At 40.3% G+C, this 23,332-nt stretch overlaps 4 protein-coding genes across 4 annotated transcripts; all 4 read right to left on the minus strand.

The window, feature by feature from the left end:
• Positions 1-5,317: 5,317 nt before the first annotated feature.
• LOC147331388 (odorant receptor 131-2-like) lies at positions 5,318-7,020 on the minus strand. Its single transcript, XM_086294103.1, has 2 exons — positions 6,874-7,020; positions 5,318-6,139 (listed from the first exon to the last, which is right to left on the minus strand). Exons 1-2 carry the CDS (start codon positions 7,018-7,020, stop codon positions 5,318-5,320), a joined length of 969 nt encoding a protein of 322 aa, XP_086150229.1.
• Positions 7,021-10,598: 3,578 nt separating this feature from the next.
• On the minus strand, positions 10,599-11,456 carry LOC147331389 (odorant receptor 131-2-like). The gene has a single exon (XM_086294341.1). The coding sequence runs from the start codon at positions 11,454-11,456 to the stop codon at positions 10,599-10,601; it is 858 nt and encodes a 285-aa protein (XP_086150467.1).
• A 4,441-nt stretch (positions 11,457-15,897) lies between these two features.
• Positions 15,898-16,755, minus strand: LOC147331390 (odorant receptor 131-2-like). Its single transcript, XM_086294342.1, has one exon. It carries the CDS (start codon positions 16,753-16,755, stop codon positions 15,898-15,900), a length of 858 nt encoding a protein of 285 aa, XP_086150468.1.
• A 4,550-nt stretch (positions 16,756-21,305) lies between these two features.
• LOC147331391 (odorant receptor 131-2-like) lies at positions 21,306-22,373 on the minus strand. Its single transcript, XM_086294104.1, has 2 exons — positions 22,242-22,373; positions 21,306-22,085 (listed from the first exon to the last, which is right to left on the minus strand). Exons 1-2 carry the CDS (start codon positions 22,371-22,373, stop codon positions 21,306-21,308), a joined length of 912 nt encoding a protein of 303 aa, XP_086150230.1.
• Between the last annotated feature and the right edge of the window lie 959 nt (positions 22,374-23,332).

A 23,332-nucleotide genomic window follows, 5' to 3' on the forward strand; every position in this document is an offset into this window, starting at 1 on the left:
TCAACTGTTGTAGAGTCCGGAAAAGCTCGTTCTCGAACTCCCGCCCCTGATCATGGTGCAGCCTTAAAGGGTAGCCAAATCTGGGGATATAATCACTGAAAATCCTTTCAGCTGCAGTTTTTACCACTCTTGTTGCGGGTTGGATAGGCCTGGGCATACCTAGTAAAGTGGTCTACCACAACTAGGATATACTGATATCCGCCCCTGCTTGGCTCTAAGTGGAGGTAATCAACTGAAACCAATTCCATTGGTGAGCTCGTGGTAATGCTGGACATGGGAGCTCGGACATGTGTCACCGGTTTCTTCTGTTTGATGCACGGACACTGCCGGGTGACTTAGGCTTCGATGTCTCGCCTCATGTATGGCCAGTAGAACCGTTGCCTCGCCAGGCTGAGAACTCTTTCTACCCCGACATGCCCCATGTCATCATGCAGATGTTTCAGGACCAGGGATTTGAAGCTAGCTGGTAAGACTAGTTGGCGCTTTTCTGCAGTCTTACGGTACAGAACTCCGTCTTCTAAGCTCAGCTTTGTCCACTCATGCATCATTTTCCTTGCCGGACCGCTCACATTCCGTCTCATGTCATCTGTCAGCTTTTGATCTGCGTCTTTCATTTTCATGATCTCACCTATCGCAGGGTCTGCTCTTTGAGCCCTTTGTAGTTCATCCAAATTGATGGGCGTGACCATTTCTTGGATTACTGGTTCAAGCTGGTCACCTTGTGCTAGAGCCAGAGCAGCGATCCATGCGACATCTCCATGCTTGCCTGCTCCACATCCCTCCCAAGTAGCGGCAACAGCTTCTTTGGAGAGCTCTTTTGTACATTCAGTGACGTATCTGTCAATGTCAAGGGGACTCCTCGGCAGGGTGTCTGCGTCAACATTTACTTTGCCAGGTCTGTACCTTATATCAAACCTGAAATCTGATAGCTCTCCCACCCATCTGAACCCAACCGCATTCAACTTGGCGGTACTCATGACATAAGTTATGGGATTGTTGTCTGTGTAGATGGTAAAATACGGGGCATAGAACAAGTAATCCCTGAACTTCTCGCAGACAGCCCACTTGAGGGCGAGAAACTCAAGCTTACCCGAGTGGAGTCTGTAATTCTTTTCAGCCGGTGTCAGTGTTCGGGAGCCGTATCCAATCACTCTTAGCTTCCCACTCTGATGTTGGTAGAGAACGGCCCCAAGTTCTTTATCAGATGCGTCTGTATGAAGGACGAAGGGAAGCTCAAAATCCGGGTAGGCAAGTACAGGGGGGTTTACCAACATATCCATCAACTTACACAGGGCACCCTGGTGCTTCTCTGCTCACTCAACTGGTGTTTTGGGTGGTAACTGTGCACCTTTCCCCTTCTGTCCTATAACCTTCCCCAGAAGATGCTCCTCTTTGGTTTTCTTGGGTTGCAAAAGCTCATAGATGGGTTTTGCTATTCTCGAGAAATCCTGGATATACGAGCGATAGTAACTCAGGAACCCAGCGATCCTCCTCACATCTTCCACTGTGGCAGGTGTCTCCTTTTTCAGGGCGTACACTGCCTCGAGATCTTTTGGATCAATGCGTACTCCTTCAGCTGACACTAAGCCCCCTTCATACCTCACTTCTCTTTTAAATAGGTCACATTTTGTCGGCCGGAGTTTGACTCCGTAGTTCTGCAGGGCTCTCAAGACTTTCCTCAGCCCTTCCACATGTTCCTCAAAAGTCTTGGCGTAGCACAAGATGTCATCCAAGTATGGGATGCAGCACTCATCCCGAAGGGGAGCCAGCATTTCTTCCATACTGCGTTGGAATGCAGCAGGTGTGTTGGTAAGACCGAAGGGAATTCGCACCCATTCATAAAGGCCCCAGGGGGTGATGAATGCAGTCAGATGGCGGGATCCTTCTGCTATAAAGCCCTGGTGATAGGCTTTTCCCTGGTCCAAAATGGAGAACCAGTTGTACCCTCCCAAGGTGTCAATGAGGTCCTGGATTCTTGGTAATGGGTGGCGATCAGGTACTGTGCGCTGGTTCAGGAGACGATAGTCTATACAGAGTCTTAGGGAGCCATCCTTTTTCCGCACACAAACTATTGGCGCAGAGTAAGGAGATCTAGACTTTACAATCCATCCTCTTGCTAGGAGGTCCTCAATATACCCTTTAACCTCCTTATAAAGGGGTTTTGGAATTGAGGTGTACGATTTCTGAATTGGGGTTGTGTCTTTGAGTGTTATCGTCATTTCCAAGCTGGGAATGCACCCCATGTCATTCTCATCACGTGCAAAAGCCCCTGACTCTTCCCTTAACATTTTCTTGGCAACAGTTTGTTGGTCTTCAGTCAGGTGGCTAACATCAACAGGTGGATCCCATTCCTGTGTTGCTTGATCTTCACCGCACTGCTGGGGTATTTGAGATACATCAGCCGGTGAGGGTCACATCGTGCTTAGTGTGGTTGCCAATAGGTACTTTGACATATGGGACTCTGGCATCACAAACTGTGAGGAGGCTGTTGCCAACATCAAGCTGTTGCAGTTGTGGGTTGCTCTCAGTTGGCTCAAAGAGCACGAGGGGGTTGGACCTGTCAACTGTAGAGGAGACTTTACACTTAACATACTTAACTTGACCAGCTGGGATTACTACATCATACAGGCCCACTTTTAGGACACTCTGGCTGACCACGTTATCACTGGTAAGCTTGGTCTGGATGAAGTTGACCAGTGCCGTCGCTGTGTCATCCTGGAGGTTCATTGCGCTGCGCAGGAGGCTCACAATGGTGGGTATGAGGTTTGTACTAGCATTTGGCCCCAGTATCAGCTGTTCAATTACATTGAAACCAATCAGGGGGCAGTCCATGGGCACACTGCTTACTAAAAAGGGGACTTGTACAGTCAAGTTTGGGTCACTATTCTCTGGGAGACTCACCATCACGCCCACCCAGCCGTCGTAGGGTAATGGCTGGCCATTAACACCAAGCACACTAAGAGCCTTATCTCCAATAAGTTCTGTCAGTGGCCGGAGTTTGTGGTCAGAGAGGTAGGTTTTTGCCCACTGGCGATCAATGAGACTCACTTGTGCACCTGTGTCCAATAAACAGTCCACTGCAAAGCTATGAATGTAACATTTGATTTTACATTTCTTTCCAACAAGCTGTGCCACTCTCTCACTTGCCCCTGTGTCTGCATTTTTCGTTGGAAGGGTCGCCCAACTACTTCTGACATGAGCAAACTCTTCTGAGCACATACCTCGTGATTTTGGGTCTGGCTGTCCACTGGTTCTGGGAGTGTGTGTATCAGCAGAAGGCCAACTAGAGCTTCTGTGTTGGCTTCGTTTGAGACATCCCACTGCCCTGTGACCTGTCTCCCCACAGATAAAACAATGAGTGCATGAAGTAGCCCCGCTTTCAATACACTTGGGACAGCCGTACTGTTTTGCAGTTTGTCTGGGCTTCTGCTTTGGGTGTGCACACTGACAGTGGGTTCACGAGCCTGACTGGCTGTGAGAGACTCCACCACTTTGGTCAGGGTTTCCACCTTTGCAGCCAGCTCTTCTATGACTTTATTCTTACTCTTAGATTTACAGTCAGTCATTTCAGTGTCTTTAGCCGGTTCAAGTTGAGCAGTATGAGCATGTGTTACCTTTTGTCGAGTGGAATATCCCAGCCTTCGCTGTCGCTCACTCTCTTCACTTGACACTTTGTTCACTTGCCTTATCAAGGCTTCATCTGACACACTGTAGTCTGATAGTAGTGGCTTGAGTTCATTACGAATATCACTATATTTTGGTAGAAGACCTTGATGAATGGTGCGTAGAAACACATTTTGGATCGTACGTGTCTCATACGCAACGTCCATGTTATCCTGCCTGGATGCAAACATGACTTTCTGCTTCAGTCCAATCATCCTGTAGAGGAACTGTTGTGGAGTTTCATGGTCATGTTGCTTAGTGCTCAACAATTCCTGAAATAACTCACTCCCACCCTTCTCACTCAGGTGTGAACATAGTAAGCTGTTGAGTTCAATGAGGGTCAAGTCATCTTTACTGATCAACATGTCCTTAAACTGTCCAGGCTTGATAATACGGAGCACACCTTGAATGATCTCTCCCTCTGTGTGCTTCACCTTGAGCCCATCCTCAATCTGCTTACACAGTCCATGGTAGCTAATGTCAGATGCAATGTCCCCAACCTGACCACCATGTACTTTAAACTCTCTGCGTTGCAAAAATGGCAGGTCTGTTAGGGAAAACATGTGATCAGGCTTAGATTGTCGCATGCCTGTGGTGGAGAGGCTGTTTGTCACATTCTCAGCTCGAGGCTGGAGTGACTGTGTAATAGTGGGGGTGGGTGTGTCTTGTGTTGCGGATGTCACTTGTAAATCTGCTAACTTTTTACCAAGTGCCTCGTAGTTAGCCTTTAGCATTTCATACTCTGTTGTTTGTGGATTAGCAGACTCAAGAGGCAATATAGCTGAGGTAAGTACATCACTCTGTTCAGGGTGCTTAAGTGTCGTGAGAGTAACAACATTTTCCTCTGAGACTACAGGGTGAGATACTTCAGCTGTACGACTATCAATGAGATGAATAATAGCATCTTTCAACAACAGTAGGTGTGAAAACCCCTGATCCTCTAAGTCAAGCAATGTCTTACAGCGCAGATAAGCACAAACATAATCAAAACAGCTTTCCTCATCACCACGTCGTACACTTGCGGGGTCCACATCAGGTACTGGTGTGATGTTTGTAGCAATCTGGAAGAGTTCCTCTGCTGTCAGTGCATTAAGACTCTTTCTGATCTGCCAAGCCAGTTCTTTTCTTTCACTGTCCTCCATTGTGTGTCCTTTGGCTAGCAACTCCTCACAGTGCAGTCAGCTCAACCACGCAGCCCGTCACCTCTCCAGCAGGGGTTCCCCTCCTCGACACAGGTCCCTCTGCTGCCTCAGTTGCACGTCTGCTGTTCCAACACGCCTGCCCTGTGATGGCTGTCTCTGGTTCATTGATTAAAGAATCAGCAGTCACCCTCGTAGCATGCTGATCCCTGTACGGGCCACCAAAATTATGTTACAGGCCTTCGATGGGGTCTGTTTTTAAACTGTTTTTTTTAACAGAAAAGCAGAGACAGGAGACATCAGTTGCTTTTGGTCTGCAGGCTCTTCCTCGTCTGAGGCCAAGACGCGTTGCAACGGCCTATCGCACTCACCCCTATCTCTCCCTTGTGGCAATGCCACGCAATTACATTGTCCAAAACTCTAAATGAAAAGTGCAATACCACCATAAAATCAGGTCTTTTACATCAAAAACAATTCACAAAAAAATTACAATAGTGACCATACACTTGTGGGCGTCACACAGATGTAACATTAAGTGAGGCCTTTTTAGTAGTGGTGTTTTCTGGGTGGGTGATTCCTCTCTCACGGCAAACGAGGTACCTTCTCACATATTTCCTGAACGTCTGGTCTCGCAGTCCATAAACGATGGGACTTATAAACCGTGGTATGATCTGGACAATGACAAAGGAAGCAAATCGTATTTGACTTTCCCGGTTTGGGAATAAAAAAAACAAGCTCTGTTCAAAAATGGGCCTCACATAATTCAGCATAAGTAGCAGCACCTGAAAACCATGAAGAAGAATAGTGTTTCTGGCTTTTTTGATGTCACCGGTTAGTCCCTTGGCTGCAAACATAATCCTAGCGTAGGTGTATATGAGTGTGAGCCAGACCACGACAAGACAAACAATGTGTGAAGCGTCCCTCTTGTTCTGGCTGTATGTGCTTCTGAACACGAAATCTCTAACGCATCTCACTTTAGAGTGAAAGAACTGCAGAGGCTCTGTAGCCAGGAGGATGAACAGGTCAGGGAGGATAGAGAGTGCACTGGCAGCCCAGATCAAACCAATCAGAATGTAGGTTTTCTTGACTGTACAGATCTGCCCGTGACGGAGAGGCATGCAGACGGCGATGTAACACAAGATTGACATGCCAGCCAGATTTAATGGGGAGTTGTGGGTGACGATGATGGAAATGATCAGCAGGATGATGCAGTAAGGCACGAAGAAGATGCGCAGGGCGTAACTGATGATGAGGAGAAGAGTTGACAGGAAAAGCCACATCATGTCATTGATCACCAGGTGGATGAAGAGAATGTAACGAGGGTTTGAATGTAAGATCTGTAGAGTAAAAACAGTGAATCCACACATGTGAGGGAAACAGGATTCCTTTTAAAGCAATTTGATGTTTCTGCAAATGGGCAAGAAAAGATTTTCACTACATGGTACTGAAAGCAGACTCTACGGTTAGCAATAACTGACACAAAGTATTACAATAAGGATTTTTAACTATTCGAACTACTTAATATTGATTTAATCACATTTTCCTGAAATTTTACACCTTTAAAGAAAGCTTCCATGTTTTCCAGAAGCAGATGATTTTTATTTTATTTCAATAATTCGGAGTAAAAGACTAGATTTAAAGGCATGCCTTGATGCATAAAAATACACTATTTGCAGAGATGCACACTGTATCAATATTTCCTAATGTCGTTTTTTACATAGAAAAATCTGAAAATGAATCACAGTGAGAGTGATAAACTACTCTTTTTTCATGTATCGCTTAAGATTCAGAGCAAAACCAGCACACCAAAAACATGAACGCATAAATATATAATACAAAATACTACTGTACATATGCAGTCAGGCAGCAAATACTGATCTTCATCCTTTTAAACAAAAAGAAGAACGAGCTTTGCCATTAGATTAAACTCAAAACAGGTAAAACTCTGCATCCGTTTCTTTAAGCAGAACAAAACAAAGTCAGAAAGGGTTTGCATCTAAGATCTGCCCTGTGCTGCAGTAATAACAATCACAATTTTTCATGATTTGTACAACAATGTACGAGTTTATACCTGATATTTTCTGAAGGTGTGGATCAGGGTGCCATTGATGTAATTAATGGTGATGCAGAGGGCTGCAGCTACTATGTAGTTGGTCAGGAGGGGATTCTCCTCATACGAGGTTAGAGTGGAAGAGAAATTGACTGAAGACAAATTCATGTCTGACACGACAAATCCTCCCAGTCTGAAATGACACACACACACACACACACACACACACACACACACACACACACACACACACACACAGAGAGATGGTGTTGGAGGTTACTGTGTGGCATTGAAAAGGCTCAAACATTCATGAGTAAAAGAGCTGTTACTGTACAGCGCATTGATCTGTGAAAGACATTCGATGTTTCAAACACAGCTTGAAACTTTATCAAATCACAACTGCTCACATGTTCTTTACTTTCTTTGTTAAAATCAAACCTCCACCAAACAAGTTACTACAGGAAACTGCATTCATTACACTTCAGTTCTAGCTGCAATAAAACTGCTAAGACAACACTTGTAATCTAAAAATCTAAAATTAAAACCCCAGAAAAAGTTAAAATTATATAACAAATATGGAAAACAGCAAAAAAGGATATCAAACAACAACACAGTAATTTATAGTCTGCAAAGTATTTCCAGTCCAGTAATGCAGTAACAGTACACACTAAATAAAGATTGTACTTACCCTCACAAACAACATGCTCTATTAGATTGTAGGGAGTGCAAGGAATTTATATAGATGCCAGTGTTTGCACGCCGGCTTCCTCCATCTCGCCAAGAGGTTTGGAGTTAGATTGGATAATCCCAAATGATGTTATATGCAGTGATTGGTTGTTTAGTCTGTTTGGTTGCATCATTATTTTGCATATTTGCCCACTTCTGGTGCACAAAAAGTTCCAGGATGAAGAAAAAAATTCAACACAGAAGAAAAAACAAAAAACTGGAGCCACATCAAAAATGAGTTGATCCCCACAGACTCTCACTTCAACTTCCTGAAAGGACAGTTTTACAGTCTGCTTTAAAAAAAGGTTTCATTCCTGGTGTGGAGTTTCTCCCTTTATAAACACGGTATGTTGGGTGACAATATTTTCTTTTTCTCCTGTTTAAAAAAAAAAATCTTAACAGGCATGTCTGCTAATCAGAGTCATTAAACTGGACTTTGCATGTTTATGCCACTGGTGCAGTGTCACTGTGCAAATTGTTACTGATTTAACGTTATTAGATATATTTGTGGTTTTGTACTCTTTTACCTGAATCCTCATGCCATGAGACAAATGTTTTCAAAAACATCATCATCATCATTTATTTATATAGCACTTTAAAAACACACCTGGTAGACCAAAGTGCTGTACAATACTAATATGCACATAGTAATAAAACCAGAAATAGCAATAAAAAAAAAAAGTCAGTTACCCACAGAGTTAAAAGCCAGGGAATAAAAATAGGTTTTTAATAAAGACTTAAAACTGGCACTGATGTAGCCTGTCTAACATGGAGAGGAAGGTTATTCCAAAGCTTCGGCGCTGCAACAGAGAACGTTCGGTCTCCTCCAAGTTTCAGCCGTGACTTTGGGGCCGAAAGCAGCAACTGCTCAGCTGACCGAAGGGAACGAGTGGGGACGTGGGGCTTCAACAAGTCAGACAAATAAACAGGTGCCAGACCATTTAGAGGTTTAAAAACCAATAAAAGGACTTTAAAACGGGTCCTAAATTCATAATTCGTCACCTATGAGGTGTTTTCAGTTTTGCTCATCATTGAGTGTTTTTTAGGTCTTAATGTCTTAAACTTATACTTTCTTTTAAATTCTTATTCGTTTTGTTTCTTCCCCACATGCAGTGGGTTTTCAGGTGAAAGTAAAAAACTTGCAGTTCTTATGGGATTTGGGGAAAAAATAGACAAGAGAAAATAATTTTGTACCTTGGTCTGGATGTCAGCTGATTTAGCTTTATCTAAACTTTTACAGGTTCCACTGATTACAGTAGGTGCGAGTTACGAGCTGAGCTGCTGGTTCCTTTGTTGCCTCTCTTTTTGTTTGGTTTTCATGTTGCTGAGTAACTTTTGTTTCAAGTCTCCTGAAGCTCTCAGATTGAGATTTTTGATAACTGTGAAGGTGTTTTTCTTTATCATGATGTCTTGTGTGGACATAAAAACCTTTTTATATTTCAGATCATTATTATTATTATTATTATTATTATTATTATTATTATTATTATTATTATTATTATTATTATTTCTATTATTATCATCAATAAATATGTTTTGGTGGCATAAAAAACCAAAACGTGTTAAAAATGTGTTACTATCAAAACATTTCCCGACCTCAGGATAAGTGTGCATTTGACATACCTGTAGGAGAAATTTGATCTGCCTTCACTCTTCAGAACAAAGCACATAAAGAGCCTGCAAGGCTTTATTTGGTTAGGACATAAATGAGCGTCATTTGAACATGAATGATGATCAGAAATGGTTGGTTGGTTTTAGTTTACTGTAATTCGCAGTTTAGAAACATACAAACATATTTCTGGCAAAAAACACAAATTTCAAAAGAAGATGTGCTACACCTAAAGCTGTTTCTGTTTGGGTGGATCCAGAAGAAAACAATAATTAGATGAAGAAAGACTGATGAACCTCAGTCTTTAAAACAGAATAAAGCTAGTGATGTTGTTTTGGTGTTAATTATCAGAGTCAGGCTTTGGTGTATAACGCTGGTATCTTTTCAAGTACTTTCTGAATGTCTTGTCCTGTATGCCATAAACTGACGAGTCGAGCCAGAATGTGAACGAGCACCGAGATTGTGTAGCGAACAGTCAGCACTCATTTTGGGAACAACCTTGTCAAACCACTTAGTATCAAATCACAAATCAGCACCGTCGTTTACAGTGCACTCAGTTTCTCATCCACTCATCTTCTTTAGTTTTTTTTAATTCACTGTGTTTATGCACTATTTACCTTCCCACTGTTGCCAGATTGCTTGCTCATAGGGGGTCATCTGATTGTTGGGGTTTTCCCTGTTTTTGCTGTATTGTAGGGTCTATACCAGGGGTCCCCAATCCCAGTCCATGAGGGCCGGTGTCCCTGCAGGTTTTAGATGTGTCCTTGATCCACCACAGCTGATTTAAATGGTTAAATTACCTCTTCAACATTTCTTGAAGTTCTCCAGAGGCCTGGTAATGAACTAATCATTTGATTCAGGTGTGTTGACCCAGTGTGAGATCTGAAACCTGCAGGACACGGCCCTCGAGGCCTGGAGTTGCCCACCCCTGCTGTAAAGGGACCAGTCATGTATAATCCCCCAACAAAGGCCAAGTCTGAAGCATGAATGCTCTTTGTCACAGTTTCTTAAAAATATATGAATCAGTCACAGCAATTTTCATTATCCTTAATTTTTAAGATAAAAAGGCCAAAAAGAAGAGAAGAAAATGAAGCATATTCTGACCTAAGAGCACTTTATTTATTATTTATTACCAAAGCATGATGCACAGTAAACCCCAAACTAACCTCTGATCATTGAAGGCTGGTGGTGAGTATTTTCTGCTTTACTTTTAGTGTTTTCATTGCACATTAACATGGAATTTATAAAAATGTTTCATAATTTCTTGACTAATCCCAGTGGATATTTTCTTTTCATTGAATAATTATAAGCCCCCCCCCGGAAAAAAGAAATACGCTTTATAAAATCAAGCAATAGTATTTATTTATTTATTTGCAGCATAAAAAACACAAATTAAGTTAATAATAAAGTTTTATACTGTTGCAGATGTAACATTAAGTGAGGCTTTTTTAGTAGTGGTGTTTTCTGGGTGGGTGATTCCTCTCTCACGGCAAACGAGGTACCTTCTCACATATTTCCTGAACGTCTGGTCTCGCAGTCCATAAACGATGGGACTTATAAACCGTGGTATGATCTGGACAATGACAAAGGCAGCAAATCGTATTTGACTTTCCCGGTTTGGGAATAAAAAAAACAAGCTCCGTTCAAAAATGTTCCTCAGATAATTCAGCATAAGTAGCAGCACCTGAAAACCATGAAGAAGAATAGTGTTTCTGGCTTTTTTGATGTCACCGGTTAGTCCCTTGGCTGCAAATATAATCCTAGCGTAGGTGTATATGAGTGTGAGCCAGACCACGACAAGACAAACAATGTGTGAAGCGTCCCTCTTGTTCTGGCTGTATGTGCTTCTGAACACGAAATCTCTAATGCATCTCACTTTAGAGTGAAAGAACTGCAGAGGCTCTGTAGCCAGGAGGATGAACAGGTCAGGGAGGATAGAGAGTGCACTGGCAGCCCAGATCAAACCAATCAGAATGTAGGTTTTCTTGACTGTACAGATCTGCCCGTGACGGAGAGGCATGCAGACGGCGATGTAACACTCGATAGCCATGCCAGCCAGATTTAATGGGGAGTTGTGGGAGACGATGATGGAAATGATCAGCAGGATGATGCAGTAAGGCACGAAGAAGATGCGCAGGGCGTAACTGATGATGAGGAGAAGAGTTGACAGGAAAAGCCACATCATGTCATTGATCACCAGGTGGATGAAGAGAATGTAACGAGGGTTTGAATGTAAGATCTGTAGAGTAAAAACAGTGAATCCACACATGTGAGGGAAACAGGATTCCTTTTAAAGCAATTTGATGTTTCTGCAAATGGGCAAGAAAAGATTTTCACTACATGGTACTGAAAGCAGACTCTACGGTTAGCAATAACTGACACAAAGTATTACAATAAGGATTTTTAACTATTCGAACTACTTAATATTGATTTAATCACATTTTCCTGAAATTTTACACCTTTAAAGAAAGCTTCCATGTTTTTCAGAAGCAGATGATTTTTATTTTATTTCAATAATTCGGAGTAAAAGACTAGATTTAAAGGCATGCCTTGATGCATAAAAATACACTATTTGCAGAGATGCACACTGTATCAATATTTCCTAATGTCGTTTTTTACATAGAAAAATCTGAAAATGAATCACAGTGAGAGTGATAAACTACTCTTTTTTCATGTATCGCTTAAGATTCAGAGCAAAACCAGCACACCAAAAACATGAACGCATAAATATATAATACAAAATACTACTATACATATGCAGTCAGGCAGCAAATACTGATCTTTATCCTTTTAAACAAAAAGAAGAACGAGCTTTGCCATTAGATTAAACTCAAAACAGGTAAAACTCTGCATCCGTTTCTTTAAGCAGAACAAAACAAATTCAGAAAGGGTTTGCATTTAAGATCTGCCCTGTGCTGCAGTGATAATAATCACAATTTTTCATGATTTGTACAACAATGTACGAGTTTATACCTGATATTTTCTGAAGGTGTGGATCAGGGTGCCATTGATGTAATTAATGGTGATGCAGAGGGCTGCAGCTACTATGTAGTTGGTCAGGAGGGGATTCTCCTCATACGAGGTTAGAGTGGAAGAGAAATTGACTGAAGACAAATTCATGTCTGACACGACAAATCCTCCCAGTCTGAAATGACACACACACACACACACACACACACACACACACACACACACACACACACACACACACACACACACACACACACAGAGAGATGGTGTTGGAGGTTACTGTGTGGCATTGAAAAGGTTCAAACATTCATGAGTAAAAGAGCTGTTACTGTACAGCGCATTGATCTGTGAAAGACATTCGATGTTTCAAACACAGCTTGAAACTTTATCAAATCACAACTGCTCACATGTTCTTTACTTTCTTTGTTAAAATCAAACCTCCACCAAACAAGTTACTACAGGAAACTACATTCATTACACTTCAGTTCTAGCTGCAATAAAACTGCTAAGACAACACTTGTAATCTAAAAATCTAAAATTAAAACCCCAGAAAAAGTTAAAATTATATAACAAATATGGAAAACAGCAAAAAAGGATATCAAACAACAACACAGTAATTTATAGTCTGCAAAGTATTTCCAGTCCAGTAATGCAGTAACAGTACACACTAAATAAAGATTGTACTTACCCTCACAAACAACATGCTCTATTAGATTGTAGGGAGTGCAAGGAATTTATATAGATGCCAGTGTTTGCACGCCGGCCGCTCGCTTCCTCCACCTCGCCAGGAGGTTTGGAGTTAGATTGGATAATCCCAAATGATGTTATATGCAGTGATTGGTTGTTTAGTCTGTTTGGTTGCATCATTATTTTGCATATTTGCCCACTTCTGGTGCACAAAAAGTTCCAGGATGAAGAAAAAAATTCAACACAGAAGAAAAAACAAAAAACTGGAGCCACATCAAAAATGAGTTGATCCCCACAGACTCTCACTTCAACTTCCTGAAAGGACAGTTTTACAGTCTGCTTTAAAAAAAGGTTTCATTCCTGGTGTGGAGTTTCTCCCTTTATAAACACGGTATGTTGGGTGACAATATTTTCTTTTTCTCCTGTTTAAAAAAAAAAATCTTAACAGGCATGTCTGCTAATCAGAGTCATTAAACTGGACTTTGCATGTTTATGCCACTGGTGCAGTGTCACTGTGCAAATTGTTACTGATTTAACGTTATTAGATATATTTGTGGTTTTGTACTCTTTTACCTGAATCCTCATGCCATGAGACAAATGTTTTCAAAAACATCATCATCATCATTTATTTATATAGCACTTTAAAAACACACCTGGTAGACCAAAGTGCTGTACAATACTAATATGCACATAGTAATAAAACCAGAAATAGCAATAAAAAAAATTTAAAAAGTCAGTTACCCACAGAGTTAAAAGCCAGGGAATAAAAATAGGTTTTTAATAAAGACTTAAAACTGGCACTGATGTAGCCTGTCTAACATGGAGAGGAAGGTTATTCCAAAGCTTCGGCGCTGCAACAGAGAACGTTCGGTCTCCTCCAAGTTTCAGCCGTGACTTTGGGGCCGAAAGCAGCAACTGCTCAGCTGACCGAAGGGAACGAGTGGGGACGTGGGGCTTCAACAAGTCAGACAAATAAACAGGTGCCAGACCATTTAGAGGTTTAAAAACCAATAAAAGGACTTTAAAACGGGTCCTAAATTCATAATTCGTCACCTATGAGGTGTTTTCAGTTTTGCTCATCATTGAGTGTTTTTTAGGTCTTAATGTCTTAAACTTATACTTTCTTTTAAATTCTTATTCGTTTTGTTTCTTCCCCACATGCAGTGGGTTTTCAGGTGAAAGTAAAAAACTTGCAGTTCTTATGGGATTTGGGGAAAAAATAGACAAGAGAAAATAATTTTGTACCTTGGTCTGGATGTCAGCTGATTTAGCTTTATCTAAACTTTTACAGGTTCCACTGATTACAGTAGGTGCGAGTTACGAGCTGAGCTGCTGGTTCCTTTGTTGCCTCTCTTTTTGTTTGGTTTTCATGTTGCTGAGTAACTTTTGTTTCAAGTCTCCTGAAGCTCTCAGATTGAGATTTTTGATAACTGTGAAGGTGTTTTTCTTTATCATGATGTCTTGTGTGGACATAAAAACCTTTTTATATTTCAGATCATTATTATTATTATTATTATTATTATTATTATTATCATTATTATTTCTATTATTATCATCAATAAATATGTTTTGGTGGCATAAAAAACCAAAACGTGTTACAAAATGCGTTACTATCAAAACATTTCCCGACCTCAGGATAAGTGTGCATTTGACATACCTGTAGGAGAAATTTGATCTGCCTTCACTCTTCAGAACAAAGCACATAAAGAGCCTGCAAGGCTTTATTTGGTTAGGACATAAATGAGCGTCATTTGAACATGAATGATGATCAGAAATGGTTGGTTGGTTTTAGTTTACTGTAATTCGCAGTTTAGAAACATACAAACATATTTCTGGCAAAAAACACAAATTTCAAAAGAAGATGTGCTACACCTAAAGCTGTTTCTGTTTGGGTGGATCCAGAAGAAAACAATAATTAGATGAAGAAAGACTGATGAACCTCAGTCTTTAAAACAGAATAAAGCTAGTGATGTTGTTTTGGTGTTAATTATCAGAGTCAGGCTTTGGTGTATAACGCTGGTATCTTTTCAAGTACTTTCTGAATGTCTTGTCCTGTATGCCATAAACTGACGAGTCGAGCCAGAATGTGAACGAGCACCGAGATTGTGTAGCGAACAGTCAGCACTCATTTTGGGAACAACCTTGTCAAACCACTTAGTATCAAATCACAAATCAGCACCGTTGTTTACAGTGCACTCAGTTTCTCATCCACTCATCTTCTTTAGTTTTTTTTAATTCACTGTGTTTATGCACTATTTACCTTCCCACTGTTGCCAGATTGCTTGCTCATAGGGGGTCATCTGATTGTTGGGGTTTTCCCTGTTTTTGCTGTATTGTAGGGTCTATACCAGGGGTCCCCAATCCCAGTCCATGAGGGCCGGTGTCCCTGCAGGTTTTAGATGTGTCCTTGATCCACCACAGCTGATTTAAATGGTTAAATTACCTCTTCAACATTTCTTGAAGTTCTCCTGAGGCCTGGTAATGAACTAATCATTTGATTCAGGTGTGTTGACCCAGTGTGAGATCTGAAACCTGCAGGACACGGCCCTCGAGGCCTGGAGTTGCCCACCCCTGCTGTAAAGGGACCAGTCATGTATAATCCCCCAACAAAGGCCAAGTCTGAAGCATGAATGCTCTTTGTCACAGTTTCTTAAAAATATATGAATCAGTCACAGCAATTTTCATTATCCTTAATTTTTAAGATAAAAAGGCCAAGAAGAAGAGAAGAAAATGAAGCATATTCTGACCTAAGAGGACTTTATTTATTATTTATTACCAAAGCATGATGCACAGTAAACCCCAAACTAACCTCTGATCATTGAAGGCTGGTGGTGAGTATTTTCTGCTTTACTTTTAGTGTTTTCATTGCACATTAACATGGAATTTATAAAAATGTTTCATAATTTCTTGACTAATCCCAGTGGATATTTTCTTTTCATTGAATAATTATAAGCCCCCCCCGGAAAAAAGAAATATGCTTTATAAAATCAAGCAATAGTATTTATTTATTTATTTGCAGCATAAAAAACACAAATTAAGTTAATAATAAAGTTTTATACTGTTGCAGATGTAACATTAAGTGAGGCCTTTTTAGTAGTGGTGTTTTCTGGGTGGGTGATTCCTCTCTCACGGCAAACGAGGTACCTTCTCACATATTTCCTGAACGTCTGGTCTCGCAGTCCATAAACGATGGGACTTATAAACCGTGGTATGATCTGGACAATGACAAAGGAAGCAAATCGTATTTGACTTTCCCGGTTTGGGAATAAAAAAAACAAGCTCCGTTCAAAAATGTTCCTCAGATAATTCAGCATAAGTAGCAGCACCTGAAAACCATGAAGAAGAATAGTGTTTCTGGCTTTTTTGATGTCACCGGTTAGTCCCTTGGCTGCAAATATAATCCTAGCGTAGGTGTATATGAGTGTGAGCCAGACCACGACAAGACAAACAATGTGTGAAGCGTCCCTCTTGTTCTGGCTGTATGTGCTTCTGAACACGAAATCTCTAATGCATCTCACTTTAGAGTGAAAGAACTGCAGAGGCTCTGTAGCCAGGAGGATGAACAGGTCAGGGAGGATAGAGAGTGCACTGGCAGCCCAGATCAAACCAATCAGAATGTAGGTTTTCTTGACTGTACAGATCTGCCCGTGACGGAGAGGCATGCAGACGGCGATGTAACACTCGATTGCCATGCCAGCCAGATTTAATGGGGAGTTGTGGGAGACGATGATGGAAATGATCAGCAGGATGATGCAGTAAGGCACGAAGAAGATGCGCAGGGCGTAACTGATGATGAGGAGAAGAGTTGACAGGAAAAGCAACATCATGTCATTGATCACCAGGTGGATGAAGAGAATGTAACGAGGGTTTGAATGTAAGATCTGTAGAGTAAAAACAGTGAATCCACACATGTGAGGGAAACAGGATTCCTTTTAAAGCAATTTGATGTTTCTGCAAATGGGCAAGAAAAGATTTTCACTACATGGTACTGAAAGCAGACTCTACGGTTAGCAATAACTGACACAAAGTATTACAATAAGGATTTTTAACTATTCGAACTACTTAATATTGATTTAATCACATTTTCCTGAAATTTTACACCTTTAAAGAAAGCTTCCATGTTTTCCAGAAGCAGATGATTTTTATTTTATTTCAATAATTCGGAGTAAAAGACTAGATTTAAAGGCATGCCTTGATGCATAAAAATACACTATTTGCAGAGAAGCACACTGTATCAATATTTCCTAATGTCGTTTTTTACATAGAAAAATCTGAAAATGAATCACAGTGAGAGTGATAAACTACTCTTTTTTCATGATTTGTACAACAATGTACGAGTTTATACCTGATATTTTCTGAAGGTGTGGATCAGGGTGCCATTGATGTAATTAATGGTGATGCAGAGGGCTGCAGCTACTATGTAGTTGGTCAGGAGGGGATTCTCCTCATACGAGGTTAGAGTGCAAGAGAAATTGACTGAAGACAAATTCATGTCTGACATGACAAATCCTCCCAGTCTGAAATGACACACACACACACACACACACACACACACACACACACACACACACACACACACACACACACACACAGAGAGATGGTGTTGGAGGTTACTGTGTGGCATTGAAAAGGTTCAAACATTCATGAGTAAAAGAGCTGTTACTGTACAGCGCATTGATCTGTGAAAGACACTCGATGTTTCAAACACAGCTTGAAACTTTATCAAATCACAACTGCTCACATGTTCTTTACTTTCTTTGTTAAAATCAAACCTCCACCAAACAAGTTACTACAGGAAACTGCATTCATTACACGTCTTCACTTTAGTGTTTGCTGCAATAAAACTGCTAAGACAACACTTGTAATCTAAAAATCTAAAATTAAAACCCCAGAAAAAGTTAAAATTATATAACAAATATGGCAAACAGCAAAAAAGGATATCAAACAACAACACAGTAATTTATAGTCTGCAAAGTATTTCCAGTCCAGTAATGCAGTAACAGTACACACTAAATAAAGATTGTACTTACCCTCACAAACAACATGCTCTATTAGATTGTAGGGAGTGCAAGGAATTTATATAGATGCCAGTGTTTGCACGCCGGCTTCCTCCATCTCGCCAAGAGGTTTGGCGTTAGATTGGATAATCCCAAATGATGTTATATGCAGTGATTGGTTGTTTAGTCTGTTTGGTTGCATCATTATTTTGCATATTTGCCCACTTCTGGTGCACAAAAAGTTCCAGGATGAAGAAAAAAATTCAACACAGAAGAAAAAACAAAAAACTGGAGCCACATCAAAAATGAGTTGATCCCCACAGACTCTCACTTCAACTTCCTGAAAGGACAGTTTTACAGTCTGCTTTAAAAAAAGGTTTCATTCCTGGTGTGGAGTTTCTCCCTTTATAAACACGGTATGTTGGGTGACAATATTTTCTTTTTCTCCTGTTTAAAAAAAAAAAATCTTAACAGGCATGTCTGCTAATCAGAGTCATTAAACTGGACTTTGCATGTTTATGCCACTGGTGCAGTGTCACTGTGCAAATTGTTACTGATTTAACGTTATTAGATATATTTGTGGTTTTGTACTCTTTTACCTGAATCCTCATGCCATGAGACAAATGTTTTCAAAAACATCATCATCATCATTTATTTATATAGCACTTTAAAAACACACCTGGTAGACCAAAGTGCTGTACAATACTAATATGCACATAGTAATAAAACCAGAAATAGCAATAAAAAAAATTAAAAAAGTCAGTTACCCACAGAGTTAAAAGCCAGGGAATAAAAATAGGTTTTTAATAAAGACTTAAAACTGGCACTGATGTAGCCTGTCTAACATGGAGAGGAAGGTTATTCCAAAGCTTCGGCGCTGCAACAGAGAACGTTCGGTCTCCTCCAAGTTTCAGCCGTGACTTTGGGACTGAAAGCAGCAACTGCTCAGCTGACCGAAGGGAACGAGTGGGGACGTGGGGCTTCAACAAGTCAGACAAATAAACAGGTGCCAGACCATTTAGAGGTTTAAAAACCAATAAAAGGACTTTAAAACGGGTCCTAAATTCATAATTCGTCACCTATTCGTCATCTTCTTTTATTTTTTTTAATTCACTGTGTTTATGCACTATTTACCTTCCCACTGTTGCCAGATTGCTTGCTCATAGGGGGTCATCTGATTGTTGGGGTTTTCCCTGTTTTTGCTGTATTGTAGGGTCTATACCAGGGGTCCCCAATTCCAGTCCATGAGGGCCAGTGTCCCTGCAGGTTTTAGATGTGTCCTTGATGCACCACAGCTGATTTAAATGGATAAATTACCTTCTCGACACGTCTTGAAGTTCTCCAGAGGCCTGGTAACGAACTAATCATGTGATTCAGGTGTGTTGACCCTGGGTGAGATCTAAAACCTGCAGGGACACCGGCCCTTGTGGACTGGGATTGGGGACCCCTGGTCTATACCTTAAAACATAGAGCCCCTTGAGACAATTGGAGATTATGGATCGGAATTTCAGGAGCAGGACCACGCCTCCAAACGCGCTCCTTCTGGCTTTCATCTGTATAGGTTCTCCCAGTTCTGCAAGCTATCATTCTCGTTTACATGCACCTCCCTCCCTTCCTCCCCTTTTCAATTCTGTAACTACTTCACTTCTATTTAGTACATGGTGATCTGCCAGGGCTGGGATTTAGGTTGGTTAGATGCTGAAAGACCACGTCTTTCATGTGAACATGGAGGGGAAACTCTTGGTATGTTGAACTCTCTTTATATGTTTGTGAAGGTTCTCAGTCATCCAGGTCATCATAGTTTAAGGAGCTTAAAAAGAAAAGTGTCTGGATCTTTAAGTCGTTCACACACATGGACCAGAACCTACTCTTTGACTTCCACTACCCTCTGGAACACAAACTTGGAGTAATCAGGACTGTTCCCTCTGGGACTGTGGCAGAAGGGAAAAAGGAGGAACACACACATGCAGGGAAAGCCCATCTATGTCCACTGTGAATGACTATCTTTGAAAAGAGGTGTGCCTTCCAACACCAACTCTCTGCCATCTATAATCCAATTTTGAGAATGGCCCAAATGCCTTAATGCCCACTCACATCCTGGGCCATTTGATCTCAGTAAGTCACTCGATAGGGTGGGGCTATGTTTCACAATGGGTTCACCTGAAACCTTGGCTGATTGTGACCCACACATGTTTTCAAACCTAGGCTCTTGGGATTTGGCAGAGGATCAATAGGGGGTTCAGGACCCTCTTAAGGAAACTCCCAATAGCCCTTAAAAATCTGGGCCTCTGGGATTGCTCTTAGAACTGAATACACTTCTTGGATGAAACGTCTTCAAGAAACTTACAGAAGTCCGGATGCTTTTCTTTCCCAGCTCCTTAAACTGTCTTTGTAGTATAGGGCCCAGGATGGACTATGGCAAAGACATAAATAATGAGGATCATTTGTACATGAATAATGAAAAATGGTTGGTTTTGGTTTTAAAAAGCCTCATCTACAAAAGACTGAAGATGGTTTTAGAAGAAGATGGCTTTAGTTGATCTCTAATAAGAAACAACACATTTACATAAGTACTATGACTCTGACAAGAAATAAAGCAGACTACAGATCATGCACTTCTCAATAAAAGAATGTAATAGCACATTAAGGTAGGTGTCATCAGCATCGATCAACATGCTGCTATTTTTATGAGCACCACACTAATGCTGAAGAACTTTCCATTCTGTAAACCTTAGTGTTTTTACCTTAATGCATTAAGTCATTTAAAAATATCACCTGGAATGTATTAGTTAATTAAAGAGAAACTCTTAAACTCAGAAGAATGTATTTTGGATCTTATTTTATCAAGGAAAAATCACTGCATTCAACTCGTTTAAATATAGATAATATGATAAATAACTGCACATAAGAAATGTCAGGAAAGACTCTGAAATAAAGTTTTACCATTTTTTAAGTCACCAAATATTGGCTTGAAAAATCCTGGCTGGGCTCTACTGACATCTTCTGGTGGGCACTTCTGACTGTTTTAGAGCTCTTGGGTTCCTTCACATTGCTCCTAAAAATGTATATATTTAAAATATTTTTCTGTATTATTTAGTTATACTTACTCTTTTTGCATTGGTTCTTTTGGTAATATCTACTTCTTATGTTGATGGCTTTTGTTTTGCCTTTTTGTGCAACATTTTCTTCCATCTTTATTAACTTTGCTTTCATTTTGTCCAGTTTTATTTCCGTCCATATTTTCAGCTCTCTGGTTGAATTCTGCAGTTTTTGTCTTTCCGAACACTAAAGTGTCTTATAAAATCGTGTCTTATAAAATTGCCATATAGTGAAAGTTACTGTTCGACACATTCAATGTGACATTAGATTAGAAAGATATGCAAACAAAAAAGGACAATAGAATAAGATAAACAAAGACTACTCAATCTCAGTATTTTAAATTAAAAGCGCTGATGGCATTGTTTTTAACTTTTGTTAACATTAGCATTTGGTGAGTAGAACAGATATTTTCTCAGATATCTTCTGAATGCCTTGTCTCGTATCCCATAAACAAGTGGACTAACAAGTCGAGGCAGAACGTGAACGAATACTGAGATTGTGTAGCGAATAGTCAGGACTCCTTTTGGGAACAACTTTGTCAAACCATTCAGCAGCAAATCATACACGTAGGTGAGCATGCACAGCAGCAGCTGGAAGCCGTGCAGCAGTACAGTGTTTCTTGCTTTCCTGGCGTTTGCAGCAGCTGCCTGTGCAGCGAAAAGGATTCTGAAATATGTGTAGACAAGGGTGAGCCAAACAATAACCAGAAATACAATGTTGGATATAGTTCTCTTCTTTTCTAATTCAGGAAGTCTGAAAACAGTTTCTCTAAGGCAGAAAACTCTTGAATGAAAGAAATCTCTGGATTCTGTGGCCAGGATGGTGAATAAATCTGGCAGAATTGTAAGTGAACTTAGCACCCATATCACTGTGATCACAACGGTTACATTTTTGACTGTACAGATCTGTGAGTGCTGGAGAGGGAAGCATATGGCAACATGACACTCTACTGCCATCACAGCAAGGGTCAGTGGAGTGTTCAGGCTACAAATTATGGAAATCAACAATAAAATGATGCAAAATGGAACAGGAAGAGTGAAAATGATGTAGCTGAGGACTTGAAGGAGGGTGAATATTATGAGCAGCAGGATATCAATGATTACCAGATGAATGTACAGGATGTAACGAGGATTTGTGTTGAAAACCTGAAGAGAAGGACAGGATAGTTTAGACTTATAGGTACATTACAGATGATCACCTGAGAATATGCATGAAATAAATCACATTATACGATGTCCCACATACATCCCAAACATATTGAATTATACAAAATGAATATCAGGAATGAATAAAATACAGACCTCATGTTTTTTGAATGTGTGCACCAAGCTGCTGTTGATGTAGATGATGGAGACAGAGAGACCCACGGTAATCAGATTCTTGATGATGGCTGTGCTTAAGGAGTCCTGATACACCGCTGTTGTCGAATTCATACCAGCATTTGAACGGTTCTTGAGACGTCTGAAAAGTTTTCTAAAAACTGGACACTTTATTCATCAGCATTTCAGGTTCATATAACATAAAACATTAATATAGGAAAGCTTCAATACTGAAGGCTGATTATCTTGGAAACATTATTCTCAATAAGAAAAATAGCAAATAGAAGCCAGAAGAGTAAATAAATATACATATATGTATTCATTATATGCTTTTTTTTTCTTGTAAGCCCAATCATAATGGTAATGATGATGATCCTTCTGTTATATGTTTAATTTTTATGCACAATGTCATTTTTTAACCTACCAATCTGTTGCCAAGGAAAGAAAAACAGCAAACAGTAAAACAACGGTTCGTAAGGCACACATATTATTTATACTGTAACACTTGATAACATTTAAAAAAACATCAAGTGAACACAATGATGAAAAAGATCGTTATTATGTGATATCGTTTTATCTCTTTACACACAAACAATTCAAGAACAGGCACTCACCTGGTTATGATCTCATACCACACAGGTCTGGTAAGTCAGGTAGATTGTCACTTCTAATATAGAGTACTGGTACTAGTCAGGTAATAGTGAAGGGGTCTGGTTGTGTGTGTGCATGTGCACGTGGTTTCATGAGAGCCTTCAGAGTGCGTGTGCCTTAGCTCATTACGTTTCATAAATCCTGATGCTTACACGCAGTACTGAACAAACCAATTTAGATGAATGAAATCTTAAATAAAATTCTACTACAGCTCTTTACAATCCACTTCTTTTGCCAGATACTTTTTTTCAGTTGTGACTGATGACCTAAGGAGGGTATAATGAAAGCGAACCTGAACTTTCAATCGTTTTCATGGCATGAGAGACAAAATTTCAACAACACCATGGTGGTTGCTGGTTTACTTGTGGTTCCTGGAGTATTTTAACCTCCACGGCATGCATTTTTAATTTCTCTTTGATATT

The sequence above is a fragment of the Aulonocara sp. 'chitande type north' Nkhata Bay genome, linkage group LG5 (assembly GCF_057382095.1).
Source record: "Aulonocara sp. 'chitande type north' Nkhata Bay isolate Kocher_YH1m ecotype deep benthic linkage group LG5, A_spYH_male_GT1.1, whole genome shotgun sequence".
In the NCBI taxonomy this organism is placed as follows: Eukaryota; Metazoa; Chordata; class Actinopteri; order Cichliformes; family Cichlidae; genus Aulonocara; species Aulonocara sp. 'chitande type north' Nkhata Bay.